The sequence below is a fragment of the Lucilia cuprina genome, chromosome 5 (genome assembly GCF_022045245.1).
Source record: "Lucilia cuprina isolate Lc7/37 chromosome 5, ASM2204524v1, whole genome shotgun sequence".
Classification (NCBI taxonomy): Eukaryota; Metazoa; Arthropoda; class Insecta; order Diptera; family Calliphoridae; genus Lucilia; species Lucilia cuprina.
In genome coordinates, this window is record NC_060953.1 from 6,825,259 (window position 1) to 6,853,168 (window position 27,910).

Here is a 27,910-nt window from a genome sequence, read left to right on the forward strand (position 1 = left end):
TCAGTTCTAGTTCAGTTCTAGTTCAGTTCTAGTTCAGTTCTAGTTCAGTTCTAGTTCAGTTCTAGTTCAGTTCTAGTTCTGTTCTAGTTCTGTTCTAATTCTGTTCTAATTCTGTTCTAGTTCTGTTCTGGTTGATTTTGCAATAAAATTACATTTTTTGTTTTTTTTTATTTCTTTATTAGAGAATTCTTTTTAAGAACTAACTCTTACATTTCTAAAATAGAAATTAATCCATTAATACCTTTCATATTTGGCTTTAGCCAAACTTACAGTATTATTTCCCATATTATTATTATTATTGTTGTTGTTCATCATTGTATTGGAGTTATTTAGACCTCCTGTAGAACCATTAGTATTTGTCAAGCTGTTTGAGGTATTCGATAAACAATTAGAGGAACTGCTATAAGTGGGATTTTGATTTATATTGGGGCTTGCTTGAGCCACAGTATAAACTTCATAATCACTAATGGTAAAATTATAATCGCCAAAAAGTGTTTCGTAGGAAGCATTGGGACCGTCGTACGAATGTGGTAAATTAGAATAAGAATCTTTGTTGGTATTGCAGTTGTTGGCTATTAGTAAATCGGCTCCAGCACCAAAAATGGGACCGCAGCTGTAAGAAAATCGAGATTAAATTAATGGTTAATACATTTGGAGATAACTTACTCCGGATGATAACATATAGCATAAGGTTTCTTAACTATATCAAATTTTAAAGGCGACTCTGAGACACCAGCATTTAAGGCAAACAGAAATGCCCTTTCGGAATGTATATAAACACCCTTGCGTGATGTTTTAGCCCAGGCCACATCGGTAAAGCCACCACTTATTTCACCATGAGAACCCTGAAGGAAAAATCATCAACATTTTTAACTGAATGGGAATTATAATTCAAAAAAGTATATGAATCAAACATAGTTTGAAAAGTTTATATAAAACACTTGGCTCCACACTGAGAACTATTATTTTACCAAACATATAACAAAACAGGGAGCCACTCCATCACAGTAACGATGAAAAGCTGTAGAAGAAAAGCCATGAGTAGAGGCACGATACAATAAACGCCAGGACTGTTTCGAGCAACCATACCTTAGAGAAACATACAAAATCTTTATTAAAGACAAACTTTTACCAAATCTAACCTCATTTACCAATTATTCAAAACACTTTGCAAATGTAGTTTATCATTTCTCAAAATCTGAGAGCCCGGAAACATATTAATCGTTAGCCTAGGTTGTAGTCTTTTATCACCATCGATTTTAGCACTAAAACTACCGCCAACACCCATATTTCCCATACCACCACCACCCATACTCGTCCCGCCGTGATGACCACCCGGTTTATTATTGGAATTTTGTAAGGCCGCATAACGATAACGCTCTAATGACAGTTCCATGGGTACGGCACCTGTGGGCTCAACTTCTTCGGCGAATACTTGACTATCGATTAGTAAGAGGCGAACATGACACATAACACCCTGTAGTTGTTGACACACGCGACCTCTTTCCTCCTCTGTCCAATGAGCAGTAGGTTGAGTGACACCGGCATGATTTTTAGCCCAAGCGAGAACACAACGCCAAACATCTTCCTCTTCTAGGCAAAACTGCGAGTTAGACAATAAACAATGACTTTAAGTTATATGTTTCCCTCCCTTAAATAGGGACTTTTTATCAACTTACATAATCCGATGATATCAATTTGATTAAGGCCTCTTTTTTCAAATTCAAAAAGGCATTGGTTTTGACGCACTCATTGGCATTTTCTCCAATGTAAATGATACAGCGCTCCATAAACGAAGCTGCACACTTTGCACCTGTAACAAATAAAATTCTTAAAATTGCAAAAAAACTATAACAAGTTCCACTTTAGTTCCATGGTTAGTATTACTTCAGTTCCTTTTATGTTCAAGATCTAGTTCAGCTATTGTTCAGTTCTAGTTCATTTCTAGTTCAATTCTAGTTCAGTTCTAGTTCAGTTCTAGTTCAGTTCTAGTTCAGTTCTAGTTCAGTTCTAGTTCAGTTCTAGTTCAGTTCTAGTTCAGTTCTAGTTCAGTTCTAGTTCAGTTCTAGTTCAGTTCTAGTTCAGTTCTAGTTCAGTTCTAGTTCAGTTTTAGTTCAGTTCTAGTTCAGTTCTAGTTCAGTTCTAGTTCAGTTCTAGTTCAGTTCTAGTTCAGTTCTAGTTCAGTTCTAGTTCAGTTCTAGTTCAGTTCTAGTTCAGTTCTAGTTCAGTTCTAGTTCAGTTCTAGTTCAGTTCTAGTTCAGTTCTAGTTCAGTTCTAGTTCAGTTCTAGTTCAGTTCTAGTTCAGTTCTAGTTCAGTTCTAGTTCAGTTCTAGTTCAGTTCTAGTTCAGTTCTAGTTCAGTTCTAGTTCAGTTCTACTTCAGTTTCAGTTCAGTTCCAGTTCAGTTCTAGTTCAGTTATAGTTCAGTTCTAGTTCAGTTCTAGTTCAGTTTTAGTTCAGTTCTAGTTCAGTTCTAGTTCAGTTCTAGTTCAGTTCTAGTTCAGTTCTAGTTCAGTTCTAGTTCAGTTCTAGTTCAGTTCTAGTTCAGTTCTAGTTCAGTTCTAGTTCAGATCTAGTTCAGTTTTAGTTCAGTTCTAGGTCAGTTCTTGTTCCGTTTTAGTTCAGTACTGGTTGAGCTCTAGGTTTAGTTCTGTTCTAGTTCAACTCTAGTTCAGTATTATTACAGTTCCAGTTCTAGTTCAGTTCTAATTTAGTTTAAGTTCATTCATAAAAATGTTACTTAATTAAGTCTTTTTCTAAAACTGAAATATTTCTTTAAAAAAATCCATTTATTATTGTAATTAATTTTAGTTTACATTCAAACTGTTTTTTAGAAATATTTTGGAAATTCATTATGTTAAATGCTGTTGTTTATAGTTGTCTTCTAGTTTCAAGTATAAAAGATAAATTTATACCTACAATTTTTTATTAAAACCTGAGCTTTTTCTTGTTTTATAAAAGAAAAATTCTTAATTATATATTTTTTTGTTATAGAAATAATAAGGACAAAAATTTCAGTTAATATTCTTTAAGTATAAATTAAAACTTAAACTAAAAGTCTATAAAAACAGACTCCGGCAGCAACTGTCTTCCATTAATCCATACAAACAAACCAACTGCCTGATGCTGCTGCTGCTATTGTTGATGTCCAAATCTAACCTCAATCTTTGGAGGGACTGACATTTTGTATTAAAGTTATATTGTCACCCTTAAGCATAATGCGTCCAAGGTTTTTGCGTGTTCTGGTCTTGACCCACACCTCTTCGGCATCGTCCAGCACTAGATTCATGTATTCATCGAATCCCACAATGTGTCCCTCAATTCGTAAATTGATGTTTTCATACAGCCACACTTGAACGCGGGAACGATTTTGTAAATAACGAAAGATCAGGTTAATGGGTTGTACCATTACCTTTTGGACCTTGGTGTTGCCTTTGAAAGACATGTTGACGCAGTTTTCGACTGGGAATTCCGCAAAATTTTATTGGTTTTAATAGATTTTTATGAATTTTTGTGGCAAAACGTTTAGAAACCGGCGTCTGTTTTTTTCTTCTTTTTTTGTGTCAAACAAGCAAAAATGCTTTATGTCAAGTAAATGTCAAAATCAAATGACGTCTCTTTACCGTGGAGTATGTTCAGTAAGTCAAACTTATTACAAACCATGTGTGTTTAGTTTGTTTAACAAAATGGTTCGTGGCTTTACTAACTTTTGTAAATAGTACTAGTTAAATGTTCATCCTAAATGTATGCAGTATAATTTGCATGTCAGGTGTAAAACAGTAATAAAAGGTGAGTTTACTAAGGTATGGTGTATTTGGTTAATATGTAATAAGAAACACCACATTAACGTTAAATATTGTAGTTGAAAAACAATATTTTTCTCTCTTTGTTAGAAAATAGTAAAAATAATATTCTTATTTTTCACTAAAAAAACTCACCTGCTTTTTCATGTATTTCCATGACGGCCGTCAAAAAAGTACAAGCATTATCCACAGACAGCGTTGCTATAACATGATCCTCACAAGCCGATCTCAACTCACAACAACCCATATCCTGAGCCAAGGTCATCATTTCAAAAACTCGTGAATCTTGTAATAAAATCTTAAAAGCGATTTTAATTACAATTATTATAAAAATCTGTCAAAAGAAAGTAATACCTTGGCTGTGTAGACGTAGAGAACAAATTGTCGTAATACTTCCGGGTGAACATGGGGCAGTCTTACAGATGTCGGTGTGCCAGGAGCAGCAGGTGAAACGGAACAGCCGGGTATGCGACAAATTTCACCGCGTTTATTGGTTTTAAAGCTTTTGCAGCTAAAAAAGTGGAGCAAAGTAAATTAAAGCACATGGTCAACATTTTACAACGAAATAGACGCTGGACTTGGAATGGAAAACCAAAAAGACTAGAACTGAAACTGAACTAAACTAGAACTAACTAGAACTGAACTAGAACTGAACTAGAACTGAACTAGAACTGAACTAGAACTGAACTAGAACTGAACTAGAACTGAACTAGAACTGAACTAGAACTGAACTAGAACTGTACTAGAACTGAACTAGAACTGAACTAGAACTGTACTAGAACTGAACTAGAACTGAACTAGAATTAAACTAGAAATGAACTGCAACTGAATTAGAACTGAACTAAAACTGAACTAGAACTAAACTAGAATTGAATTAATTTTAACTGGAACGGAACTATACAAAGGCTAGAGTGTAGGCAAAAACATATAATAGACTAGACTAGAGTAGACTATAGGCTAGATTAAAGGCTAGAAAATTATACTTTAAACTAAATATATAGATTAATATTAAAAAGCTTTTAAATTTTTCTGATCTTCCATGGCACTAGCAATTACACTTGTCATCATTTTAACAGCAATAATTAAATTACTATATAGCGGTAATTAAAATAACATATTAACACTTATCATGAAGTCTATAAAACTCACACTTCAAATCATTCTTTGTCACATTAAATGATTAATTTATTTTTTCTGCACACTAACTTAAGAATTTCTTTACAATATTTTTCACTCTAGCGATAAACTCATAATACATTATACTCATTACAGCAGAAAACCTCTTAACTAAGAAGTCTTAATAAAGGCAACAAATTTACACATAATTGCAACATCATAAACCGTACGATAAAAAGAAATGCAACAAACAACACTATTACTTATTGCAACATAAGGTGGGAATTAAAAATTTATATAATTCTTATTTGTTTTTTCTTTAGCTACGTGCAAGACAATTTGTGGCAGCAATTGCCACAATTAAAATTATTTCTTGTTTTGTTTCTCTTTTTCTATAAAACTTATTTTTTAAAGAACATACCACCACGCATAAGTTAAAAATTGTATACAATTGATATCTGCCGCTAAAAAGAAAAATACTCCCATTTTTATAGGTGTAGTGTATAGCGGTGAGTGTGTAGAAATTTATGTGTATGTCTTTTAAAAACGCAACTTGCCACAAAACATGCAAACTGATTTGTTATTAAAACTCTATATTTAATGAACAAGTTTCCTTACTAACTCGCACAAGAGGCATTAATGTTTAACACACACATACTTAGCTGGAAATTATTTTACGAAAATAAACTACTAAATCAAAAAAAAGTAATAACAACATGTTGCATATGTGTATAAAAACAAAAACATTGTGCAACATATAATTAACGTACACAGTGGGGAAAAAAGTAGTCACTAGTATGGACTCTACCCTCTAGACTAGACTCTGGTCTAGACTTTTGTCTAGACTCTCGTCTAGTCTCTTGTCTAGACTTTGGTCTAGGCTCTTGTCTAGACTTTCGTCTAGGCTCTTGTCTAGACTTTAATCTAGATGACTGCGCTTGCATCTAGGCTATAGTTTAAACAAACATCTAAAGTCTTGGTTAGGGGGTAGACTAGAGCATATAGTCTACCCCCTAACCAAGGCTCCGAATATAGTTAAGGATCTAGTTTAGACTCTAACCTCTATACTAGGATCTGGTCTAGACTTTAGTTTAGATAACTGAGATCGCATCTAACTTTTAGTTTAAACTATTATCTAGACTCTAGTATAGGCTCTAGTCTACCCCTATCCAAGGCTTCGATTATAGTCAATGGACTAGTCTAGGCTTTAAACGTTACTCTAGAGTCTTGGTTACAGTTTGGTCGAGACTCCTGTTTAGACTTTAGTAAAGATTCTAGTCAAAGCTCAAGTCTAGACTCTAGTCAAGACTCTTGTCTAGGCTCTAGTCTAGACTTTAATCCAGATGACTGCGCTTGTATCTAGGCTTTAGTTTAATCTAACATCTAAATTCTGGCATAAACTCTCGTCTACCCCCTAGCCAAGGCTCCGAATATAGTCAAGGATCTAGTTTACTCTACCCTTAAGTCTAGGTTGTGGTCTAGACTTTAATCTAGGTGACTGCGCTCGTATCTAGGCCTTAGTTTAAACTATTGCCTAAACTCTAGTATAAGCTCTAGTCTACCCCCTATCCAAGGCTACGGTTATAGTCAAGGATCAAGTCTACGCTCTAATCTTGACTCTGGAATATTGGTTAAAATTTAGTCAAAGCTCAAGTCTAGACTCTAGTAAAGGCTCTTGTCTTGCTTTAATCTAAGCTCGTATCTAAGCTCTAGTACAGACTGTAGTCTGAACTAGACTATTATATAGACTAGGCTTTAGAGTAATATTGACTCTTTTCTAGAGTTTCCTAATCACTCTAATCAAAAAATTTAATCTTTAATCTAAGCTCGTATCTAAGCTCTAGTTTACACTGTTGTCTAGACTATTATATAGACTAGGCTTAAGAGTAGTCTTGACTTTATTCTATATAATAGTCTAGACTATTATATAGACTAGGGTTTAGAGTAATCTTGCCTCTATTCTAGAATCTAATCTAATCTTTTCTAATCACTGTAATCAAAATATTTAATCTTTAGTCTAAGCTCGTATCTAAGCTCTAGTTTAGACTGTTGTCTAGACTATCATATAGACTAGGTTTAAGAGTAGTCTTGACTTTATTCTATGTAATAGTCTAGACTATTATATAGAGTAGGCTTTAGAGTAGTCTTGACTCTATTCTAGAATCTAATCAAGTCTTTTCTCTATATTACTATATTTCAGACTTGAGCTTAGACTTTATTTGGGGAGCTAGTCGAGACTCTAATCTAGACAATATTCTAAACTCAGTTCTAAATACATTTCTGGGCACTATTTTACACTCTACTGTAATATAAATCCTGGTCTCTGAACTCTCTCGACCAGAGACCGGTCCAGAGACCGGACTCTAAAGTTGCCTCTAGTATAGTATCCATACTCTAGTCTCTAGACTATTGTCTAGGTTTTTATTTAGGCTTTAGTCAAGGCTTTAGTCTACGCTCGAATCTAGTTTCAAGTGCAGACTCTGTTCAGCACTTGAAACCTAGTCTCCTGACTCTAGACCAGACTTAAATCTAGATTCTAAGATAACCTCTAGGCTTTAGACTACGCTCGTATTTAGTTTAGTCTAAACTCTTATATAGACTAGCCTGTGGACTAGTTCTAGACTCTAAGTTAGGCTTTACTATGGGCTCTAATCAACACTCTATTGTAGACTATACTCAAGTCTCTAGTTTAGACTCTAATCTAGACAATATTCTAGTCTGGACTCTGATCCTGTTCTTATCACATTTTTATAATCTATTCTGCATCCTACTCTAGTATAAATCCTAGTCTCTGGATTCTTATCTAGACAATATTCTAAACTCTAGTCTTGACTCTGATGCATTTCTAAACTCTGTTCTACACCCTACTCTAGTATAAATCCTAGTCTCTGGACTCTAGTCCAGACATAAATCTAAACTAAACTTTAAAGTCTAGTGAAACCATCACTCTAGCCTCTAGTCCAGTCTTAATTCTTATTTTTGATCTAAATACATATAAACAAATTTCCTGCACTTTTTCAACATTTCCCTACCCACTGTTCAGCCTTTAATTTAAACTTTTTATGTCTCAGTTTCTTTTGTTCGCTCTCTTTCATTTTTAAATAGCACTTCTAAGGAATGTTGGTTAAAGCAATAAACAGACAACAACAATAACAACTTACCGTGCCATCATTATAATACGATGGGCATAAATACGTTCCTCTTCGCGACCACATATAAATACCACATCAGCACTATCCTGGTCTTCGGAGAGTCTTTGTAAATCATCAATGAGTTGTGGTAAACCGGCCACAGATTGTCCATCACATATTAAAGGTGTAGGACAGGGAGGCGGTACACGTGTACCCATTGTTTGTTGTGGTTTTTTATTATTACAACAAAAACAAAGTAAACTATAGTTAGCGGTTCCTTTTTTCTCCTTTTTTTGTAGTTTAAATTTAAACCAAGTTTGTGGCTTAAATCTTTTGTTTTTTTTTTAATTTAAATAAGACATAAGATTGAGTTTGTTGCTTAAGTCTTTAGTTTTTTTTTTCACACACGTGCTAATTTTTTATATATATAAAAAACGACAACAACAATAATCAATAACAAAAAATCAGCATAAATTTCTTAATGTTTACAAACAAATTAATATCATGATGGATTTGTCGTAATGAAAACATCTGTTTAGCAGAGAGCTTTTATAGTTATCACTCTCTATCTCCTTTCAACACTCTCTTTATTAAAAAAACGTTTTTTTTTTTGTTTTGTTTTTAGTAAACAAAACATACACAAAAAACCGAAAATATTCAATACGTATAGCACGCGCTTTTTTTACCAAACAAACTGGTTTTTACTACCATTAAATTCAACAAAAAAAATTTTTACTTAAACACCAGAAAAATTTCTATACACTATTCATTCATTTCTTGATTTCTGTTTCATCATCATTCAGTGAGAAATATATATTTTAATAATACGGTAAATTTTCTTTAAATAATTAATCAAATATTTTAAATTGTTTAAAGCTTCTTTGTTTTTGTAACTTCACTTATTAACAACTTCTGTTTAAGTTAATTCCACTTTAAAGTTGTTGATCTTTACAATTGATCGTGCTTTTTACTTGCTTCAACTCTCGCGTTTTCTATAAGACTGACTAAAGAGCTTGGTTGGCTGTTGTCTGCCTGTTGTTAAACCATTATTTAGCTTCGCGCGATGCTTACAGTCAAAGACACAGGTAAGAAATTGGTCTCTTTAGGTTTTTGTTATTTTAGTTTTCTTTTGTGAGTTGTTTTGGGTGTGTGTGTTAAGCTACTGGAGGTTTGAAGAAGGGAGTTTAATTTGAAGTTTAAAGTCTACTTTAAGGCTTAAAACTAATAATGATACAATAATAGAGGGAGCTTTTTTATTGGAGTTTAAATAAAGTCGACTTAAAAGATCTTTAGAGGATCAGGTTGAGATCGTGATGGTTCGGTACAAGTTTGCACTTTAATAACAATCAGTATTAAGCAATAGGAAAGAGGATCAGACCCTTAGATCGTGAAGACTCGAAACAGAACATTTGGGAAAGGAGAGTTAATTAAAAGATTCGTTAATGACGTCATTGGTTGTTTGGTAATAAAGTCACCTCTCTGAGGAGTGTATCAATACTTTTAGGAAAATCTCAACATAGTCTTTCATTTATCCTGCTACACTGGATTTCAAGAGACACAAGTTTGCACTTTAATAACAAACTGTATTAGGCAATAAGAGAGAGAGAGGATTAGGCTTAGATCGTGAAGTCCCGAAACAGATCTTTTTGAGAAGAAGAGTTAAATAAAAGGTTGTTTACAAGATGTTAATGATGTCACTGTTTGGGGTGAAGCACTTCTCTAAGTAGTATGTCAATCTTCACAATAGGATCCTTAGAAACAATCTCAACATGTTCTTTCATTCACCCTGCTAAACTGGATTTTAAGAGACACACGTTTGCACTTTAATAACACACAGTATAAGGTAATAAGGGGGAATATTCGCGCGAAGGCTCGAAATAGAACTGGAAAACTGCAGATTAATAACAACCAGAGTTTGGTGGAAAGCACTTCTATCTTACTCTTTCATTCACCCTGAATTTCAAGAGAACTGTTGGTCAAAAAATTGGACCTCTTTATAGTTTCCTGCTTTCAGAAAAACTTCAATTTCATCTTGAAATCTCGATATTTGAGGTAGGTTGCTCTCCATGTAGTCCTTCCGTGTAAATGAAATATTCTAAATAGAAACGGATTGTCTCATTGGCACTGGTAAGATGTGCAACCACACCCTTTAGTTGCAATATGGGTAATGGTTCTGTTGTATGTAAGTAAGGCGTTTATGACACTGCATACATACTCATTGAAGCTGTATATAGATTATACTTAGCCATTAAAGGATTAAAACGAATACCACTTATTCGAAGGAATCAAGGCAAAAATTCTTCAGCTAGTAAGATAATTCATTAGAACCAAATCTTTATTTTGATCTCACGATTCGAGCTCAAGATAAAGTTTAGTTTTCAAAATGAATTCAATAAATTTTAGGCTGAAATAACAAGAAGAGAAGTCATTGCAAAATGATCGCCAGTTAAGGTGTAATTAATAGCCTGACATTTGTCAAGACCGGGGGTATCAATTGATCATCTTCTTCACTATTGTTCTGTATAGAAGATATTCATCTCATGTTCCTAGGTCAGCAATTACTAGATGATCTGTCGGGTATAAAGCTAGACAATATCAATGATTATATAGTTGGATGTATTACAGCAACACTGATTGAATGTAGTGGTAAATAATAAGACTTTGAACTCTGATCCACTCATTCTTCCCTCTATTATAGCTTTCACTTCCCATATTACATGTACGCAAGTTTCTCAAGACGTTTGTAGAAAGAAATGTCATACAAACTCAAAAGACGGAATTACTCATATTGTTCTACTTATACAATGTCACTAATATGAACTCAAATCTATTTTACTTCATTTCAAATTCACCATAAAACCATTTAAACAAATAAAAAACAACTACATCAACAATTTCATCTTTAATGTCAACGACTTGCATATTTTCAGCTTAAATATATTGCTAATGACAACCATTCGTCCAAACATTCACACAGACACACATAGAAAGAAAATCCCCAAATCTCCAGCTGTGTATGAATGTTGAAAATTTCACAAATTTACCAATGGTCAATCTGTTCAGAGTATTTGATTAACAATTGTTATCAGTCATTATGACATCAGCTTTTCACAGAGCTTGTTTGCAACAAATTCATAAAGTTTTTTTTACAAACTGTTATATTTTTTTGTTTTTGTATATTTCTTTTACGATTTTGTTGGTTTCCGAAATAAACACATTTGCACTCATTTTTTTCTTCCATTTTAAAGTGGCAGTGGTAAAAATAACGATAAAATTTAATTACTTTTTCATTGCTTGACAATTTTTGTGTGTGTCTGTTCAGTTCTGTTCTGTTCGGTTTTGTTCTGTTCTGTTTGGATGGTAGTTAAAAAGATGAAACTTTTAACAGATGATAAAAACGACAACAAAAATGAAAATTATTTTATTTGATTTGTTTATATCTATGTAAATGTAAAAGAGATGTGTGTGTAAAAAACAACAACAATAAGAATTATAACAACTTGACTGCCGCTCATATGCTAGACAATAATATGACAAAAGCAACCAATAAAGGATGTTTGAGGAAGAAAGAAGACAGTGAGTTAAAACACTTGAGGAAGAGGTGGTATGCGAAGGAGATTTGAAGAGAACTCTTAAGGAAAGTCAGTGTATTTAAAATAGGTTTTGAAATATGTTTCCTTAGATCTTTTAATGCTTCCCTTTAACAACCTGTTTTTTTCTTTTGCTCCACTGTTCTTAGGGGACAATAATACAATCAAAGTTTCATCAAGAGGATGTTGAATATGAGAAGTGGAATTTAATATTTGTTTCAATGTGTATATTTAAAAACTATATGATTGAAATTCGTTTAAATTTGCATTTGTTAACAAATACACACTGACAAAAAACACACATTCACAATAACATAATTACCAGGATATATTCAACGGCAGTTCTTAAAAAAGGAAACTCAAGAAGAATTGATGTGTCTATAGGTAATCTAGATGTAATCTAGAGAGATTGAGTTAAGGTTATGTTTTAAGGGAAGCTCTCGATTTGAAGCAAGGAGTAAATGTAATTGAGAATACATTACAATCGTATCACAGGATGAGAACCTTGATATTTGGTAGAAGTCTACTGTTTAAAGCCGACGTTGGAAGATGTTGTTTTTAAATGTTTTTTGAGATCTTATCGATGGCATCAAAATCACAAGGATGGAGCCAGTAATCGCCCTGTCTCAAAGGACAGCGATTGCTGATAGTCTATAACTTAGATTACCTATCAATTAATTTTTGAGATCGTATCGATGGCATCAAAATCGCGCGGATGGAGAAAGTGATCGTCCTGCCTCGAAGGACAGCGATTGCTGATAGTCTGCAACTTTGGATTATCCATTAATTACGTTAAATAACTTTGTCGGGACAATCATACCGAACTGCAGGGTCATATATTAACAAATACATACAAATATGTGTTGATTATGTAAAGGAGTAAAAGGATGTTGATATTCAACACTCTTTTTTGTTGACGATATGTTGCCTACGACACACAATCAGCCACCCACACTTACACACACTCACTCTCATCCATATTTACAGATTTACATATTATAATAACAACAACAATGATAACAAAATCCATAATGGAAATGTAATGGTAAAAGAAAAACATAACCAAAAAAACAACAAGCAAAACACACTGAGAGAAAAAATACAAAACAAAAAAATCATCATCAACAATACAATTCTCAATGAGTCTATGAACAGTAATGTTTGAAACTAAAGCAATTTTATTTAGAAATGAAAATTTGTGGTTTTTACCCTGCTCCATAAAACGGAGAAGGATCTAGAAATGATCGTATCCTATACAACTTTTTGGACTATTGTCACTTTTCTAAAGAAAAGTTGTTTAGATTTTGAACACTACTGTGTGTATGAAAGTAAATGTGTGACATTAATGTTTGGCTCAGTGATGGTTGGTGTTGCTCTTGATGTTGATGCTGACGATGAAGGCAACTACAATGAAATAATCAACGTTGCTGATGTTGTTGCTGCTGTTGTTACTGATGTTCATAAACAACAAAATAAAAACAAACAAATAAACGAATAAAAGAGGAACAAAACAACTACAAAAAAAATATCCTTTTGTCTATAAACATTCAGAGACACAATTAAATCTGAGAACATGTACCCAAACAATTACACTTACATACATACATTCATACACACTTTACAAATGACATTAACAAATAGAGACACATAGTACTACAAACAAATCTTTATATTATTTTACAGAAATACATACAACCAACCAACCAACCAAATAACAATCACCTCCCGAGACACATATAGAACAAAGTAACACAGAACGTTGACAATTTTATTGTCATGTGTTACAATAAGATTTAATATTTTATCAATTATCTTCTGGATATATGAAAAATTCACAGATAAAGGAAGGGGAAAAACAAATATAAAACACCAATAAACAAATAAAAATTAAAAAATATATATTTTAAACTAAAGAATTGTAAGGATTTGTGCAATATTTCTACGTGGATGGAGAAAAAGTCTAGTGTCTAAGGTCAGCAACTGTTTGCATTGTTTAGGGAATAATTTTGTGTATGTTGTTGGTAGTTTTTGTTTAAGATAAAGTTGAAATAAATTGAGGGTTTTTAATTATGGCGGCATTCAATATAAAGTGTTAAGAAATTAAGATAAATCCAATGAAACTTCTGTTCCTAAATTGAGGAACAGATTTGACAATTCTTTCTTCTTAAACACAACCGAGATTTTTTGAAAATTAACTGAGTACCTTATCGTATTTCAAAGAGTTTTAAAGATCCTCAGTGATTGATCTTGTCACCAATACTAGACCTATTTTGAAATAACTAAAAGTATACTGACGATCATTTAGTTACATATTGTAAAACTTGTGTTAAGTGTAATGCCATGTCTATATTCCTTCGATATCTTGGCATATATAGTAGTTTTGAAAAATAATTGAACAAAATGAGAAATATGAGGACAAAGGAGACGCGAGATTTGAGATAAGGGAGAATATGTTAGGCAACCCAAACTTTATGAGAAATCTGGTGCATTTAACTCTCTGTATCATGTACCCCCCGGGGCATGTTCCCCTGATAAATCTCCCACATCTTGGTGTCTCCCGGGACTACAAACTGGAGATGTAAAATGTATCCTCAATGTTTTCTTTTAATGATTTGACATGTGGTCGAACTAGACCTCTACATAATCGCATACTACGATTGGCCAGTCGCTAGCAGGACTTTGTTTAGCTGAGCAGTTGTTAGAGATTCCTTCGGGATCGACGTAGTAGCTGTTGAGATGTTGCTGAACTCATCACATTAGGTCCTGTGTGTTTGAACAACCAAATACGTCCCTTAGGTGCTGTTACCGAAACAGCAGAAGTCATCTTAGTAGCGTGGTTTGCATGAGGTTGGGGTGAGTATTTAGATGCTGAGAATGTTTATAGGTATATGACACTTCTCATAGCATCAATATGGTGTTTTGCCAGTTGTTAGATCCTCCCCTTCTATCGGCTGTAACCAGTTATTGCCTTCTTATTGTATCGTGCTTATCTCATGACACCCTTCATTCCTAAACGAGGCTACTATGGTAATAAATTGGATAGCTCGAGTACCTGAGCAAAGTACATGTATACTGGATTGGAAATTTCATATACAATGAGGCGGTGGAAAGTCACAAAGAAGCCCAGTGGTTAACAGCTGCCAAGATAGCAGGTGTTCACGTAGTGCACTGACATTCATTTTGTCTGTATCATTTGAACTTTTAGTACAGGCTGGACATATGCCAAAGTAGTTTTTCAGGCGTAACGCCATAGTCACCCAAGCAAAAAACCTCGAGACGTCGATCATTAACTTACACAGTATTGTGTCACTCAATGCTTTTACCTCGAACGTAAAAAGGACGAAGTTCATTCACTCCCAGCAATTACTTAAACAACAATTGGTCAAATTTATCCTCAATTCCTGAAGAGAAGAGCCAAACAAAAAAATACTTAAACAACAATTGGTCAAATTTATCCTCAATTCCTGAAGAGAAGAGCAAAACAAAAAATGCATATTCACCTGACCAGATCGAAACTCACACTATAAAAATTTTATCAGATTGCTTAGCCATTGTTATGTGAGTCAGATCCGAGAACTAAACCTTTAGAAATCGCCATCGATATCAGCACCTTGGTGATTTGGGTAAAAGACATGTGCAGATTCGGGAAAAGAAAATTTCGAACGAATGCAACCTGAAAGGATCGTCTTTATACGAAACTTGTTTTTAAATAAATATGGTTGCATTATTGAATCGTTAGGGCTTCTTATAAGGATTCTGGGTACTATAGAATGGACGCATACCTCAACTTATTGAAGAATCGCTACAAAATCTTCTATGTAAATGACTTGCTCAAATTACAGCGGACAAAGGTCCTTGCTAAATACCGAGATACATACTGTATGCATAAACAATATATAAGAGTTTTGTGGGATCTTCATTCTGATTTCCTGATTATACTACACATTGGCTTAATGCTTAATTTTTCTATTCAAACTTTTTATAAAATTTTATTTAGCATAAATTAAATTTGTTTTCGTAAAGTTTTTTTATATTTTTGTAGATTTTTTCTTTTTGCAATAAACTGACAAATCAAAGTTTATGCGTAAAATTTCCAAAAAAAAAAACAAAATCTCAACAAAAAGTAATATTTACATATTTTCTATATGTATAAACTTGCTACATAACTCCTGCTGGCAGCCATAATGTCAATACTTACTACTACTACTACTACTTCAACATAATGACAATGAAAAGAAAGAAAGTATGCAAATAAAGCAAGAAAATAAAATAGAAGAAAAATGGGGGAAAATATAACGGACAAAAACCATATTGATGAAAAACTATAACCCATCTGTCTCCTGCATACAAACAGCCAAATGCGTTAATAATGACTTTTTCATTACGTTTTATAAAAAATTCTACTGACTTTTTTTATATAAACGTCAACAGACTGGACAAAACAAATAACAAATGAAAATGTGAAAATGATAACGTTTATTAAGTAAAGTGGGAGCAAACTGCTGCTGATGGTGTGGTTTATGCTGATTATATGCCACCAATTCACACTTACACATCAATAGTGCTGCAAACACGAACAATAACACAACTGTGAAGCAACAGTGCAATGACAGCAGTGTATATGCAAGCAACAAACAATCAAGCAAACATACTTTGGCGTTAATATTGTTCATTAACAACCCAGCAAACATTGTTTGAAAAACAATTTGATTTTATATTACCGCATTAAGCATGGCTGATTAATATATATTTTTTTAAAGCCTAGTATTGTTTATTATAACGTACGTTACTTATACATTTATCTTTATTTATCTTAATTTGCAAAACACACATGTGCACGTACACACATACAAACATACAATTTCTTTTCAATAATTTCCATTTGTTCAGGTTTTTAATTAACCAGTCAATTCATTTTTACTGTGTTTTTTTTTTTTTTTTTTGACTGCAAACTGACAAATGAATGCATTTTATAGGCATAATGAAATGACAAAAAATATCGTGGAATATGTGAAAAAAACTACGTTGAAACATCCATAAACTTACCACGTTCGTATATATAGTAAATATATACGATTTATTAAAATTATTCAATATTTGATGTGTTAAATATGGCACTTAATGTTGGATAAATTACATGTACATGAGTACATAGAGTACTACCAGGCAGTTCGGTGGGACATTGTGGAACTACTGAGTTAACCTGTCAATTGGGATTTACCCAGCCAAAGTCAGAAAGTCAGTCTAAAAGCGTTAGTGCATGATAATAAACTGTTTTGCTTAAGTTTATTTTCAAGTAACCATTCTATAGATTACTAGGGGACTGTAAAGTGCCAGCTGTCTACGCTCCCATTTACTTACACTAAGTACAATTATGATGAAATTCTGATTAAAGCTTTCTTAAGTTAGGTTGATAGAAGGATGTAAAGTAAATCAAATCCGAAGAAATACACCTAGGCCTCAATCGGGCCAGTTGTGCGGTTCTTATCATGAAAAAAAGGGAATTGAATTAATTATTTTTCAGTGTTCAGAAACTCAGTTTCCTGAGTTTCTGTTTGGAAGATTCCTAAAAATCTTAGTCAGGAATGTTATTTCCGGAATAACAACACTTCCAAGATACTTGGATCCAACTTCGACCAAGTGTGCTCTAGAGTTTCACTGTACTCTCCTCATGCTCTACATACGTCTGAATCCGCAAGTCAAATTTTGCATAGAGCTTTCTTAGTAATTAGACTTTATTGGAAATGACTGCCTCTATCGTATGCATTGACTCATTGTAGAACCACTGGGTATATACACTGTGTGAAAGTATGTGTATGTAAATGTAATAATTATTAGTAACGTGAAAATAATGACAATTTTTGACAACTCAGCCAGTGCAGTCATCAACATCAGGCTTGATTTTAATAATTCAATTTCAATAAAGCCAATAAACCATTTAATATTTTATGCAATTCCTGTTAGTATTTGGTATTACTAGTAGCTAATACAACCTCAAAGTTAACCTTTACCAGCAGGACAAACCAAGAGAGTTGTGTTGTCCTTCCTGTTCCAAGTTAGACTTTAGAGATAAGGAAAAACAAAAGTAACAATTAATGCCCAATAATAGATCATCTTTGGATGAAACTTTTTCGTTACGGACGTGTCCATTTTTCTCTAGAGTTGTCGACCATCAACGTTATAAAGTTATGGGGAGACAAAATTACAAACGAATGCTCAATAACGGATCGTTATTGAGCCTTCGTTGTCGTTATTGTCGCGACAAACTTGGGAGCACAATCTCTAGAGTTGCCAGCCATTAGGAGTGGATCAATGGAGGTGTGAGAAGGGAAATTTAACACTCTCCACCCAAAACCGGAAATTCTTTATACAAAATATAAAAATGGGCAACTGTATCCGCAACTCTCGGCCATTAAAGTCTGCAATAAACAGTTGGCTTCGATTTTTTTGCATAGTATGACAAAATTGACAATGAAGTGGCTAGACTTTGGATGCAACGCCTGCGATTTGTGAACATATCTACTGGGCACTGGATGATTGGTGCACTTTGTTATGAGATTCTCACGTACAATGGTTGTTTAGACACAGAACGAAAAACTGATTGAATTTGGAGCAGAACTCTTTAACTTTGCAGTTACAAAGACTTTAGTTTACTGTAGTAACTTAATATCGGTTTTTACTTTTGCAACAGCTTCTCAGCATCATTATGAACTGCACTCCTAGTTTGTTGTTAATGAGACTGCAAAATCTATAGTATTATCTTATACCAAAGTAATATCTAACTAATTTAAGACTTACATACCAATTAATTTTTGAAATTCTTACTAACACTAATTACTAACTTCCCAAACAGTTAATTTATATTTTCAAAATCACACACTCATTCCTTCAACAATTTTAATCAATCAATTTTGTTAAAATCTCTGACTATCTCGAAAAAGCCAGCTGTTACTTTGACACCAGTAAAATTACATAACATTTCAAGTTGTCTACTTACTTACATACATATACATATATACATACATATGTGTGCAAATACACATTTAAAGTAACACCTACTATTTACTAACAAAATACCAAAAATTAAATACCCAAATCAATGTTATTCCATGCAATTTTCTGAAGGAGTATGTAAAGGACACTTATTGCCTTCAGCACAAATAGACAGACAGACGCTTGCAATTACAGTAGCAATGCAATGCATATCAAACAACAACTACAACAAAAAAACACAATAGAGATTCATCAAGTTTTGCTATGATGATGAAAGTAAACATACAAAAACATAATACTACAATTTCCAATTTATTTTTATTTACATAAATTTACCAATTGTAATTTTTACTTGGTAGTTAAATATATATATTTTTTTTGGATATTTGTTAAGAACAAACTCTTAACACTTTAACACCCCTTTTGTCAGAACAGAGTGATTGTTTTTTTTTTTTTTTTTTTTGAATAGATGCGAAAGTGACTAAGTGCGTTTTATGTTTTCATATAATTTTAGGGTGTAATCATTGCCAAAAATATTTGATTATAATCTCTGGTTAGCTGTTCAATAACTTTTAGCCATGTTGGTAAATATATATGTATGTCTGTATGTATGTTATAAAACGTGTTAGGTTTTTAATTTAAACGATTTTTGCATTTGTTTTGTTTGATTATCTTACACTCGTACTGTGAGTGCGTGTGTATGTGTATTTTTTGCATCATCTGGTAGTTTTGTGGCCGACAGTTGTCAAAATGACAGCCGGAAATTGACATTGGTTGTATGTTGTAGTAAATTTACAAATACAATTTAACACTTTGTATGGCATTAAGGTAAAGGTTTATATCGATAAAGGTTTATTTTTGGTTTGTTTGTTAAGAAAGTAAATGGAAGTAGAGAAAAAATAGCCAGAATTTAAATTTATGCGTAAAATTCAATTGTGTGTGTGTGTCAAAAAAGACGAATTTTGAATTTGAGTTCTGAACAATAAGGGATGATTTATTACAGGGTTATAAAGTATAAAATGTAAATAAAGGATATATATACACTTAGCAAAAGTTGTATAAAGGGTAAATAAGAAATTGCTGATTAAAAGTTCAAAAGTTGAACTACAGCGTAATGTTCATTAGGTCTATCAGGGACTCTACAGTCTTGACAATAGATCTATCTAAAGTCATGACTGTTAACCTGTATAAAGTCTTGAATATACATAGATCAGTCTATAGTCTTGGCTATAGATCAGTCTATAGTCTTGACTATAGATCAGTCTTTTGTCTTGGCCAGTCCATAGTATTGGCTATAGACCAGTCTATGGTCTCGGCTATAGAAAAGTCTATGGTCTTGGCTATAGACCAGTCTATAGTCTTGGCTATAGACCAGTCTTGGCTATAGACCAGTCTTGGCTATAGACCAGTCTTGGCTATAGACCAGTCTATAGTCTTGGCTATGGACCAATCTATAGTCTTGGCTATAGACCAGTCTTGGCAATAGACCAGTATATAGTCTTGGCTATAGACCAGTCTTGGCTATAGATCAGTATATAGTCTTAGATATAGACCAGTCTATAGTCTCGGCTATAGACCAGTCTATAGTCTTGGCTATAGACCAGTCTATAGTCTTGGCTATAGACCAGTCCATAGTCTTGGCTATAGACCAGTCTATAGTCTTGGCTATAGACCAGTCTATAGTCTTGGCTATAGACCAGTCTATAGTCTTGGCTATAGACCAGTCTATAGTCTTGGCTATAGACCAGTCTATAGTCTTGGCTATAGACCAGTCTATAGTCTTGGCTATAGACCAGTCTATAGTCTTGGCTATAGACCAGTCTATAGTCTTGGCTATAGACCAGTCTATAGTCTTGGCTATAGACCAGTCTATAGTCTTGGCTATAGACCAGTCTATAGTCTTGGCTATAGATCAGTCTATAGTCTTGGCTATAGACCAGTCTATAGTCTTGGCTATAGACCAGTCTATAGTCTTGGCTATAGACCAGTCTATAGTCTTGGCTATAAACCAGTCTATAGTCTTGGCTATAGACCAGTCTATAGTCTTGGCTATAGACCAGTCTATAGTCTTGGCTATAGACCAGTCTATAGTCTTGGCTATAGACCAGTCTATAGTCATGGCTAAAGACCAGTCTATAGTCTTGGCTATAGTCCAGTCTATTGTCTTGGCTATAGACCAGTCTATAGTCTTGGTTATAGACCAGTCCATAGTCTTGGCTATAGACATTCTACAGTCTTGGCTATAGACCAGTCTATAGTCTTGGCTATAGACCAGTCTATAGTCTTGGCTATAGAAAAGTCTATAGTCTTGGCTATAGACCAGTCTATAGTCTTGACTATAGACCAGTCTATAGTCTTGGCTATAGACCAGTCTATAGTCTTGGCTATAGTCCAGTCTATAGTCTTGGCTATAGACCAGTCTATAGTCTTGGCTATAGACCAGTCTATAGTCTTGGCTATAGACCAGTCTATAGTCTTGGCTATAGACCAGTCTATAGTCTTGGCTATAGACCAGTCTATAGTCTTGGCTATAGACCAGTCTATAGTCTTGTCTATTGCCTTGGCTATAGACCAGTCTATAGTCTTGGCTATAGACCGGTCTATAGTCTTGGCTATAGACCAGTCTATAGTCTTGGCTATAGACCAGTCTATCGTCTTGGCTATAGACCAGTCTATAGTCTTGGCTATAGACCAGTCTATAATCTTGGCTATAGACCAGTCTATAGTTTTTACTATAAACAAATCTATAGTTTTGGCCAATGATCTGACTATCGTTTTGTTTATAGACCAGTCTGTACCTATCTGTAGTCTTGTCTATAGTCATGTCCATAGACCTGTATATAGTCTTATAGACATTCTATGGAGCTGTCTATACACCTGTATATAGTTTTTTCTACAGTCTTTTCCTTAGCAGTTTATAGTTATAATTTCATAATGATTTCTTTAAGTGTCAAACGACCACACTGTTTTGGTTCATCCATTGTTTTCGTTTACTTTTCTTTCCTAGCTTTTCCTATAATTTTTCTTATTTCCTTAACTCATCTATATTTTTTCACACCCCATCCATCAACATGTCAAATTTTCCTTGACATATCAAACATAAACAATCTATGACGACGACGAAGATGATGGTGATGTTGATGTTGATGCTGATGACGTTAACACTGACACTGGCCAGAGTGAGTAAAATAAAAGGACCGACAATGACGATGATTTTTGCATGCTCATCAGTAACGTTTCATTAACCCTCCTGTTGCCAGTATTTTTTCCCTGAAATATCAACTAGAAATACAACTTCTTGTTGTTTACTGCCCTTCACCCCCTTGCATATAGAACAAGTTTCTATGTAAGTTTTTTTATTTTATTTTTTTTTTTTTTTTTTGTAATAAATATTTTTACATTTCCACTTAAATTGGTCAGGAAAATGAAGCTCAGTATAGACTTTCTTATAATGTATATAAATATATAATAAAATTTTTCATTAAACCACCATAGACTTATATAAACAAACATGTGTTCTTCTTATTTTGGGGGGCAAATGTAAATATTTTTGACGCAAAAAAAAAGTGTGAAAAAATATACCTTTAGGCCAAATGACATTACGTATCAAATTTCTTCTATTAAGCTTTCATTTTCTATACTGTCATGCAAGTTAAGTGTCAATGATTTGTAGAAAGAATCATATATAATTTAAGGGTAGTTTTTTTTCCGGACAAATACTAGTTGATGTTTGCTAAATAAAATTAGTTGAGTAGAAGATTGTAATTTAGTTTGATGCGTAAATAAATAATATAAAGGGGAAATGGCTTGTTTTGAGATGAAATAATTTAAATTAAAGTCGAATTTTTGAAAAAAGATGGATTGAGAGAGAAATTGTTAATATACAGTTAAGAGTTCTTTTTTATACAAAAAAACCCTTAATGCCGTGCTAGCTTGTCGAATGGTGTGACAATCGCTTAAAGAAGACAGATCAGTCATCACCTGAAAATTCGCTCTAAAATCTATTTTTATACTAAAATTTGTATTTTAAAATCAATATTTTTATGAAAAACCTTTAATTGGCTTTAGTTTCTTGAAGAGTCGTCCTAAAGCACAATGTATTCTTAATATTGATCAGTCTCATTTTTAAGAACAAACAAGTAAGAAATTATAGTCGGCCGTGGTCGACCATATAATACCCTACACCTTTTACAAAAATAATAAAGCATTTAAGTTGTATTGTACTTTGCCTCAGATACACCTACTTAAGCCGTTTATTGTTGAATAAAAATGTGGACATTTAAGTGAAGTTTTGATGGGGGCTTTTCATAGGGGCTAAGGTCATATGAGGACCTTTTATAATAGAATTCGTGAGGGTCATCAAGTCTAGTATAGAACTTGATTTTGCAGCTTTTTTAGAGATATAAGTATATTAAACATAACTATGAACTATTCGGCGGGTTCAGTTGTATGAGGGATGGACCGATGTAAACCATTTTCAATGGGCTTCGTCTACGGTACCATAGAAGTTCATGTGCCAAATTTTATTGAATTATCTCCAAAATTGCGACCTGTAGTTTGATTAAAAGGTTTACAAACCTTATTCGGCGAGTTCAGTTGTATGGGGGCTAGGTGGAAGAATGGACTGATCTTAACCATTTTCAATAGGCTTCGTCCCTGGGACAATACAAGATCATGTACCTAATTTCATTAAATTATCTTTAAAATTGCGACCTGTAGTTTGATAACAAGGTTTACATGGACAGACAGATAGACAGATAGACAGACAGACAGACAGACAGACAGACAGACGGACAGACATAGCTAAATCGACTCAGATAATGATTCTAAGCCTTTTGGTATACTTTAAAGTATGTATATTATAAAAAGGAGTTTTTTTTATATGAAAACACCAAAAAATCTTCTTAAATAGCAATAGAATTGAGAAAATAATAAAAAACTGTAAATCGATAAGCAAAAACAGTGAAAAATGTTCCACTTACCTTAACAAAACCAGCCAAACTGCTTTCTGTTAGAAGATGATTTACACCGAAATTTATTGATTATTTACGCTTTTTTTGACATTATTTACACTTTTATGACATATTGTACATTCGATTTTATTTGCCATTTGATTTTTACACTTTTGTATGAATTATTTACTTTTACATTTATTTAAATTGCTTTTAATTTCATACATTTTCTTTTAATTTTTCTTATTTTTACATATTTTACTCATTTCATAGATTTTTACTTGCCATTTGATTTTTTAGCATTTTGTATGAATGATTTACTTTCACATTTATTTAAATTGATTTTAATATTATAAATTTTCTTTTAATTTTTCTTATATACAAATTATTTTACTCTTTTTATTGATTATTTACACTTTTTCTGATATTATTTACACTTTTACGACATATTTTATATTAGATTTTACTTGCCATTTGATTTTTACACTTTTGTATGGAATTTTTTATATTTACATTTATTTGAATTGATTTAATTGATTTTTCTTTTCATTTTTCTTATTTTTCTCATTTTTTACTTATTTTATTGATATTTAACACTTTAATGACATATTTTACATTCGATTTTACTTTTGATTTTAGACTTTTTTATGAATGGCATACATTTACATTTATTTAAATTAATTTTAATATTATAAATTTTCTTTTAATTTTTTTATTTTTCTCATTTTTTACTTATTTTATTAATATTTAACACTTTAATGACATATTTTACATTCGATTTTACTTGCCATTTGATTTTTACACTTTTGTATGGATTATTTAGATTTACATTTATTTAAATTGCTTTTAATTTCATACATTTTCTTTTCATTTTTCTTATTTTTTACATTTTTACGAATTTAATTAATATTTAACACTTTTATGACCTATTTTACATTCGATTTAACTTGCCTTTTGCCATTTTACACATTTGTATGAATTATTTTTATTTATTTAAATTGCTTTTAATTTCATACATTTTCTTTTATATTTTTTTTTTATTTTTCACACTTCTTTACTTATTTTATTGATTATTTACCCGATTTATGACATTATTTACATTAAATTTCACTCTTCGTTTGATTTTTACCATTTTCTATACATTAATTACTTTATTTACTCTTCATTCGATTTTTATTATTTTATATTCATTTATATTTATTTGAATTGATTTTATTATTATAAATTTTCTTTGAATTTTTTTCATTTACATATTTTTTTCTTCATTTACCCGATTTATGACATTTTTTACATGAAATTTTACTTGCCATACGATTTCTTAACATTTTGTATGAATTATTTTCTTTTACATTTTGTTGTATTTTTAAATCATGAATTTTCTTTTAATTTTTCTCATTTATACATATTTTTCTTAATTTTTTTGATTATTTACCCGATTTATGACATTATTTACATAAAATTTTACTCTTCATTCGATTTTTAACATTTTCTATACATTATTTACTTTACATTTCATTAAACATGTTATTTTACTTAACATTTCTTGACTTAATGTAAAACCATTATCTTCTTAACAGAATTATTATTTTATTTACATTCAATGTTAACAATAACAGTTGATATAATAACAATAACATGTTAACATCAATACAACATACAATTTTGTTTTTGTTTTTATTGCCCAAACAGTTTGTTATTGTTTTGTATTTACTTTGTGTTTGTTTTGTATTTACTTTTGCTGTCATTTAACAAACTTTCCGACAGTAAGGGCAGAGAAATAAGATAATATTTTGGGCTTTTTTCATAAATTTTGGATAAACTTTTAAGTAATATTTCGTTTTCTTTAATGATATTGTTAATAAATAATAAATTTCTTAATAATTTTTTTTATTTTATTCGGAATTTATTGAATGACATGAAACATAATAAAGAAGGCTGCTAGTTGGCCCCAAAGATTGCCGGCTTTGGGTGAACACTCATTAACACTTTATTTGCTCAGATTTATATATATTTTTAAAGAATATTATCTATATTATTGATTTATTATAAAATTTATTTAATTATTTTAAAAATTTACTAAATTATTAACAAATTACTTGACCAACTGTTGCACTTGCAGCCACACACCACAAAAATTAATATAAAACTAAATTTTGCAAAATAAACAAAAGTATTGCCAGATGTAAAGATAACAGAATAACAATAACTAACGATCCCTAAAGTATGCCTAATAAAATATTCAATAATTTTTCTATCTCTCTTAACATTCAAGAAAAAACAATAACACAAAAACAAAACTCAGCCAACATAAAAGCAGCAGAGAGAATGATTAAATATTTTAACAAAATTTCTGTAAATTTTACATTAAAACTCTTAAATAACGTATTTAATTATTAGATTATTATTAAATTATTGTTAAACTTTTAGTTTTAACTAATCCTTTTTAAACATATTACTATTCATTTCCCACTAAGGAATCTCTTGACAAAGGCCCCATTCGGTTGGCCAAGAAATTTGCTAAACTTAATACACTTTAAATAACACTTTTATTTCCTAAATTTTTACATTATTTTGTTAACAACTACCTGTTTTATGGATTTATTATAAAATTGTATTAAATTTATTGTTAATTTTTAATAATTTCTTTAAAAACACTCGACCGTTTGCCACTTACTACTTAACGTCACGAAATTTAATGAGAAACTAATTTCGCATAAAGAAAAGTCATCTGTTTTGACAGCTAATAAGTTAGGCCCAAAAGTAGGCCAACATGAAAAATTAAAGGTTTGCCAAAGCAAACAATGGTACTGATTTATTGTCTATTCTACATATATTCTAGTCCATAGTCTAAATACCAATATATATTTTAGTCTGTATTCTAGTAGTAGTAGTAGCATAAGATATAGCATTAAATAGTGTAAGGTTTATTTACTAATTCAGTTTAATATTTAGTTAATAATTAACTTATTTTAGTAAAAACTAAATTTTGCAAAGTATACAAAAGTATTGCCAGATATAAAGTAAACACAACAATAATAACTAATGATCCCTAAAGTATGCCTAACAAAATATTCAATAATTTCTCTATCTCTCTTAACATTCAAGAAAAAAAAAACAATAACACAAGAACAAAACTCTGCCAACATAAAGACAGCAGAGAGGATGTTTAAATATTTAAACAAATTTCTGTAAATTTTACCTTAAAACTTGTAAATAACATGTTTAGTTATTAGATTATTATTAAATTATTGTTAAACTTTTAATTTTAACTAATCTTTTTTAAATATATTACTTTTCATTTCCCACTAAGGAATCTCTTGACAAAGGCCCCATTCGGTTGGTCAAGAAATTTGCTAAACTTAATACACTTTTAAAAACACTTTAATTTCCTAAATTTTTACATTATTTTGTTAACAAATACCTGTTTTATGGATTTATTATAAAATTGTATTAAAGTAATTGTTAGTTTTTTGATAATTTCTTTAAAAACAATCGACCGTTTGCCACTTACTACTTAACGCCACGAAATTTAATGAGAAACTAATTTTGATTAAAGAAATGTCATTTGATTTGACAGCTTAAAAGTTAAGCCCAAAAGTAGGCCAAAATGGAAAATTAAAGGCTTGCCACTTAAACATTTTAATAATAACCAAACAATAGTACTGATTTGTTGACTAGTCTACATATATTCTAGTCCATGGTCTAAATAACAATATATATCTAGTAGTGGCATAGGCTAAAGCCTTATATATCTAGTATAAGGTTTATTTATTTATTCAGTTTAATATTTAGTTAATAATTAACTAATTTTAGTAAAATATTAAATTTTGCAAAGTAAGCAAAAGTATTGCCAGATTTAACAGAAGAATATCGAGCGATCCCTAAAATATGCCTAACAAAATATTCAATAATGTTTCTACCACTCTTAACATTCAAGAAAAAACAATAACACAAAAACAAAACTCTGCCAACATAAAGACAGCAGAGAGAATGATTAAATATTTTAACAAATTTCTGTTAATTTTACATTAAAACTCTTAAATAACATGTTTAATTACTTGATTATTATTAAATTTATGTTAATCTTTTAGTTTTAACTAATCCTTTTGAAATATATTACTTTTCATTTCCGACTAAGGAATCTCTTGACAAAGGCCCCATTTCGTTGGCCAAGAAATTTGTTAGACTTAATACACTTTTAAAAACACTTTATTTGATAGAATTTTTATATTCTATTATTAATAATTATTTATTTTACCGATTTATTATAAAATTGTGTGAAATTAATTGTTGGTTTTTTAATAATTTCTTTAAAAACACTCGACC

At 31.7% G+C, this 27,910-nt stretch overlaps 2 protein-coding genes and 1 long non-coding RNA gene across 3 annotated transcripts in view; all 3 read right to left on the reverse strand.

Moving 5' to 3' along the window:
- The window catches only part of LOC124420297, a 127,792-nt gene extending 104,011 nt beyond the window's left edge, over nt 1–23,781 (reverse strand). The window contains exon 1 of the long non-coding RNA XR_006941101.1: nt 23,615–23,781. This is a non-coding gene — a long non-coding RNA (uncharacterized LOC124420297). The remainder of the gene's footprint in view (nt 1–23,614) is intronic.
- LOC111677371 lies at nt 153–8,398 on the reverse strand. Its single transcript, XM_023438474.2, has 8 exons — nt 8,080–8,398; nt 4,157–4,313; nt 3,938–4,100; nt 1,680–1,813; nt 1,152–1,603; nt 972–1,089; nt 667–845; nt 153–613 (listed from the first exon to the last, which is right to left on the reverse strand). Exons 1-8 carry the CDS (start codon nt 8,265–8,267, stop codon nt 235–237), a joined length of 1,770 nt encoding a protein of 589 aa, XP_023294242.2. The 5' UTR covers nt 8,268–8,398; the 3' UTR covers nt 153–234.
- LOC111677361 (probable small nuclear ribonucleoprotein E) lies at nt 2,796–3,576 on the reverse strand. The gene has a single exon (XM_023438465.2). It carries the CDS (start codon nt 3,442–3,444, stop codon nt 3,160–3,162), a length of 285 nt encoding a protein of 94 aa, XP_023294233.1. The 5' UTR covers nt 3,445–3,576; the 3' UTR covers nt 2,796–3,159.
- Nucleotides 23,782–27,910: the final 4,129 nt, after the last annotated feature.

Excerpts from the sequence above, each read along its gene's own strand:
- LOC111677371 (XM_023438474.2), bottom strand. The coding sequence starts at position 8,267 with ATGGGTACACGTGTACCGCCTCCCTGTCCTACACCTTTAATATGTGAT. Across the intron at positions 1,814-3,937 it reads GGAAATACATGAAAAAGCAG|GTGCAAAGTGTGCAGCTTCG; the intron begins GTGAGTTTTTTT and ends TATTTGTTACAG. Across the intron at positions 1,090-1,151 it reads CAAAGTGTTTTGAATAATTG|GTATGGTTGCTCGAAACAGT; the intron begins GTAAATGAGGTT and ends TGTTTCTCTAAG.
- LOC111677361 (XM_023438465.2), bottom strand. The coding sequence starts at position 3,444 with ATGTCTTTCAAAGGCAACACCAAGGTCCAAAAGGTAATGGTACAACCC.